Here is a 4,944-nt window from a genome sequence, read left to right as displayed (position 1 = left end):
CATTACAACACAACCCATGGTAAAGGGAATCTGGACAAGTATAGAAGGACAGTACTGAATATTAATAATATTCTGAAAATATGTCAGTGTAAGGGCGTGGATCTTTTAAAGATTATTTTTTCAAGGTCTTTACAGGGCGTGAATTTTCTTAAAGGTATATACAAGGCGTGGAGTTTTTAAAGAATTTTCTTTAAGGCCTATAAAAAGCGTGGATTTTTTAAATAATTTTCTTTAAGGCCTATACTGCGGTTGGATTTTTAAAGAGTATTTTTTCAATGCTATGCTAAGTGTGGACTTTTTAAGAATATTTTTTAGGCCTGTAAAGGAGGTGATATTTTGAGAAAAAGTCTATTGCAAGAATATAAGAATATTTTTTAAGAGCTATAAAAGTGGTGAATTATTTTGTACAATATTTTGTATAATGCAAAGCATGGATTTTTTAAAGGTTTTTTCAAGGTCTATATAAGACTTGGACTTGTTAAAGATTTTTTTCAAGGCCTATACAAAGCATGGATTTTTTAAAAAAATTTAGAATAGAATATTAGAGAATTTTTTATGGTCTATACAGGTTGTGGATTTTTAAACATATTATCTTCAGGGGTGTAGGCCTATTCATGTCGTCTTGGGGTTTTTATTGCAAACATTTTGATCAACACTTCATTCATATATAGAATGTGATTAATGTTAAAATAGAAGAGCCTTAAATAGAACCGTCGTCAGCGATACACTTGTATCTGTGGTTAGATATTGTGGTATTTATAAATAACAAATAACAACAACTGAATATTCTTCATTCGATATGAGTATTCAAATCGATTAATACACTTGCTTATTTAGTCTGCCGTAATTATTAAAAAAAAAAATAAAATAAAATAAAATAATAAAATGAAATTATTCAAATTAATAAGTTTGTGTTTTATATTTGGAGCAACTGCTGCCCAGAGTAACATTGGAAAAATTTTCCGAAAAGTATCACATTCGAATAAAACGACCATGTTTGCAACATATTGCTTGGTCGAGTATTTCGAAATCGTTTATAAACAGGAAAATGGTGAATTACAAAAGAAACCCAACAAATGGCCCCGGGCGTATACTGGAACCGTAGTGAAGCCAATTGAATTATGTTTACTATCTGACGGTATACCTTTAATGAGAAAATGTCAATATAATTCGGACACATCTGCGGCGGAATGGGAGGACATGGATTACAATGATTATCAATGTATTGGTTATACAAATAAGGAAAATTCAATGACATTTGAATTACATAAAATATATAAAGACATTAAAAGCTATTCGACGGGTAGAAGTTTTACGGAACCCACTACTAGAATATATAACTATTTAATGAAACACCCCATACACACAGTTGCCGATTTGGAAATATCGCTAAGTCTGTTGCAGGTATTGACAAGGTCACGCGATATCAATGTGCTACCAACAATTTTGGAAATTGCAAATGTTCTCTTGCAAACTGACGAAGAGGTCATTTTCAAATTTAATCAATTAAGTATTACCACTACTTCCAATTTATTGACCACATTGGAAACTTATCTCAATCCAATGGCCAAATCTGCAATTCCCCCACGAAGATGTGACATGAATTTTTCCGATATTAAACGCTTCGATACAGAAAACATAAAGGTATTCTTTATACGTCCCATGTGTTCCAATATATCCGGTATTGTGGTATCTACAAGTGAAGCAGGACCGCGATTAAATGAAACGTCCCAATTAAATTATGATCTGCAGTATTTCTATGTGAATCAGTCAATAAACGATGTTTTATCTCAATCGAATTTTGAACTGGTTGCATATGTACCCCAGAAATTGTGGAATTTAGTGAAATGGGGGATGTATCGTTTGAAATTTTCTTGGTATAAAAATTCAAATTATTTTCTAGATCCTAGTGAGAAGAGATATAATGTGTCTGGAAGTGCTTTACTGGTTGCTGTACCTGGTCTTAAAGGTAAGTTTCAAAAGAATATATTTTCAATGAGTATACAAAGCGTAGATTTTTTAAAGAATATTTTTTCAAGGACCATCTACAAGGCGAGGATTTTTTAAAGAATATTTTTTCAAGTACCATCTATAAGGCGTGGATTTTTTAAAGAATATTTTTTCAAGGACCATCTATAAGGCGTGGATTTTTTAAAGAATATATTTTCAAGGACCATCTATAAGGCGTGGATTTTTTAAAGAATATTTTTTCAAGGACCAAAACAAGGCGTGGATTTTTTAAAGAATATTTTTTCAAGGACCATCTATAAGGCGTGGATTTTTTAAAGAATATTTTTTCAAGGACCATCTATAAGGCGTGGATTTTTTAAAGAATATTTTTTCAAGGACCATCTATAAGGCGTGGATTTTTTAAAGAATATTTTTTCAAGGACCATCTATAAGGCGTGGATTTTTTAAAGAATATTTTTTCAAGGACCATCTATAAGGCGTGGATTTTTTAAAGAATATTTTTTCAAGGACCATCTATAAGGCGTGGATTTTTTAAAGAATATTTTTTCAAGGATCATCTATAAGGCTTGGATTTTTTAAAGAATATTTTTTCAAGGACCATCTATAAGGCGTGGATTTTTTAAAGAATATTTTTTCAAGGACCATCTATAAGGCGTGGATTTTTTAAAGAATATTTTTTCAAGGACCATCTATAAGGCGTGGATTTTTTAAAGAATATTTTTTCAAGGACCATCTATAAGGCGTGGATTTTTTAAAGAATATTTTTTCAAGGACCATCTATAAGGCGTGGATTTTTTAAAGAATATTTTTTCAAGGACCATCTATAAGGCGTGGATTTTTTAAAGAATATTTTTTCAAGGACCATCTATAAGGCGTGGATTTTTTAAAGAATATTTTTTCAAGGCCTATACAGAGCGTGGACTTTTTAAAAAAGTGGCGTGGACTTTTTAAAAAATATTTTTTAAAGCCTATACAGAGCGTGGACTTTTTTGAAGAATAATTTTTCAAGACGCATACAAGGCGTGGACTTTTTAAAATATATTTTTTAAGGCATATACAAGGCGTGCACTTTTTAAAGAATATTTTTTCAAGGCCTATACAAGGCGCGGAATTTTTAAACAATATTTTTTCAAGACCTATACAAGGCGCGGATTTTTTAAAGAATATTTTTCAAGGCCTATACAAGGCGCGAAATTTTAAAGAATATTTTTTTAAGGAATATTTTTTCTAGGCCTATACAAGGACTTCACCAAAATTATTTTTTCAAGGTCTATGTCATCTGGGTGTTACAAGGCATGGATTTGAAGAAGAATAATTTTAAAAAGACTATATAAGGCGCGGATTTTTTAAACAATCTTTGTTTAAGGCGTGTATTTTTTAAAGAACTATATAATGAAAATTAATATATCTACTTTATTATTTTTTTCAGAATTTCAACCAAAATATATACCAGCGGATATGGTGGATAACAATACAAGTGAACCCATACAATGTTTTCAGTGGAATCAAAAAATTTGGGAAAAGTCAAGTGATATATCAGAAAAATCCAGTTATCTACAACTTTGTCGACGAATAAGAAAACCAGTACAGGAGAATCAACAGGCTACATTGACATCCACATCACATACAACACGTTTCATACGTTCCATCGTCAGTTGCATTTTGTCACTGTTCGGCTTGTTCTGTATACTTTTAACAGCGATTTTCTTTGAACATTGGCGTCATCAATTCTCCAATAAGCTGCTACTCAACATTTGTGTCATTCTATTACTGGTCACCACTTACTTTATGCTACTGAATATGCCGAATGTTCGTTCGGCAATAGAGAACACCGAACATCCTCGTCGCTGTATTGCGGTGGGTGCCTTTTACCAATACTCCATATTGGTGATATTCTTGTGGATGTTGGTTATAGCCTTGCTGCAGTACAAACGTTATGTCTGCGTCTTTGCAGCCAAATTGGCGCGCCATAATAGTGTATTTTACGCTTTAGCGGCCTGGTGTCTGCCGTTAGTACCCACCATACTGGTGGTATGCCTGGATTCACAATCGTACACCCGATATTTGAGTAATGCCGATGGAAATCATTATCTTTGTCATCCGACTGGATTGAGTTGGATTTTTGGTCTACTGCTGCCAGCTGCTGGCATTATGTTGACGTGCTTTGCCATTTTCGGCTACATCCTGTGGAATATAAGACGTGCTTCGAAAAGATTTCACCTTACATGGGAGCGGGCAGATGTCATTGAACATGTTCGCCGTTCGATTATATTGATTTCGGTCTTGAGTGCTTCATGGATTTTCGGACTGTTCGGACACATGGAAACATATACATTTTTTGAAGTTCTATTTTGTTTCACATCAACGCTGCAGGGTTTCTTCTTGTTTATCTATTTTGTGGTAATGGATAAATCGGCTCGTTCGCAATGGCAGGTGTATTTATGTAATAAACGTGTGAATTAACAATATATATAGATTATAAAATAATTATGCAGAATATATGAAATAAAAAAAATAATAAAGAAATGTAAAACATTAAAAAAAACAGTTTCCATCAAGGACTCAATGTGGCGTCAATGTTTTAATAAATACTTTTCAATTACTACATAAAGCATTTCCAAGGCGTGTATAAGAGTTGCATTTTTTAAAAGATATTCTTCAAGGCTCATATGAGCCGTTGATTTGTTAAAAAATATTTTTAAGTCCTATTAGCGGGTGTATTTAAAAAAAAAAAAAATTTCAAGCGTAGATTTATCAAAAAAATTGTTTTTCAAGGCCCATTTTAGGCTTGGATTTTTATAGCCTACACATCTATGTTGTCAGTGTATTATAGCAGCCCCGAGAGTTTGCAAAGCTGCGAAATATTGGTCCAAAACCACCTTTAAAATATACCGATCGTCATATCTCGACTAGCTGAATCGATCTAGACATGTGTGTGCGTCCGTCTGTCCATTATAATTTGTAAACACGACA

General features: G+C 32.7%; 1 protein-coding gene across 1 annotated transcript; it reads left to right on the top strand.

Annotated features, from left to right (window-relative positions):
• The first annotated feature begins 993 nt into the window (after positions 1–993).
• Positions 994–4,434, top strand: LOC133328402 (adhesion G-protein coupled receptor G2-like). The gene is made up of 2 exons (XM_061536970.1): positions 994–1,969; positions 3,401–4,434. Exons 1-2 carry the CDS (start codon positions 994–996, stop codon positions 4,432–4,434), a joined length of 2,010 nt encoding a protein of 669 aa, XP_061392954.1.
• Positions 4,435–4,944: the final 510 nt, after the last annotated feature.

The sequence above is a fragment of the Musca vetustissima genome, unplaced genomic scaffold (genome assembly GCF_032173495.1).
Source record: "Musca vetustissima isolate MV318-11 ecotype Yass unplaced genomic scaffold, APGP_CSIRO_Mvet_v1 utg237954, whole genome shotgun sequence".
Lineage (NCBI taxonomy): Eukaryota > Metazoa > Arthropoda > Insecta > Diptera > Muscidae > Musca > Musca vetustissima.
The sequence above is the reverse complement of the archived record's forward strand: the minus strand, read 5'-3'. Positions and strand labels throughout refer to the sequence as shown.

Excerpts from the sequence above, each read along its gene's own strand:
- LOC133328402 (XM_061536970.1), top strand. The coding sequence starts at position 994 with ATGTTTGCAACATATTGCTTGGTCGAGTATTTCGAAATCGTTTATAAA. Across the intron at positions 1,970-3,400 it reads TGCTGTACCTGGTCTTAAAG|AATTTCAACCAAAATATATA; the intron begins GTAAGTTTCAAA and ends TATTTTTTTCAG.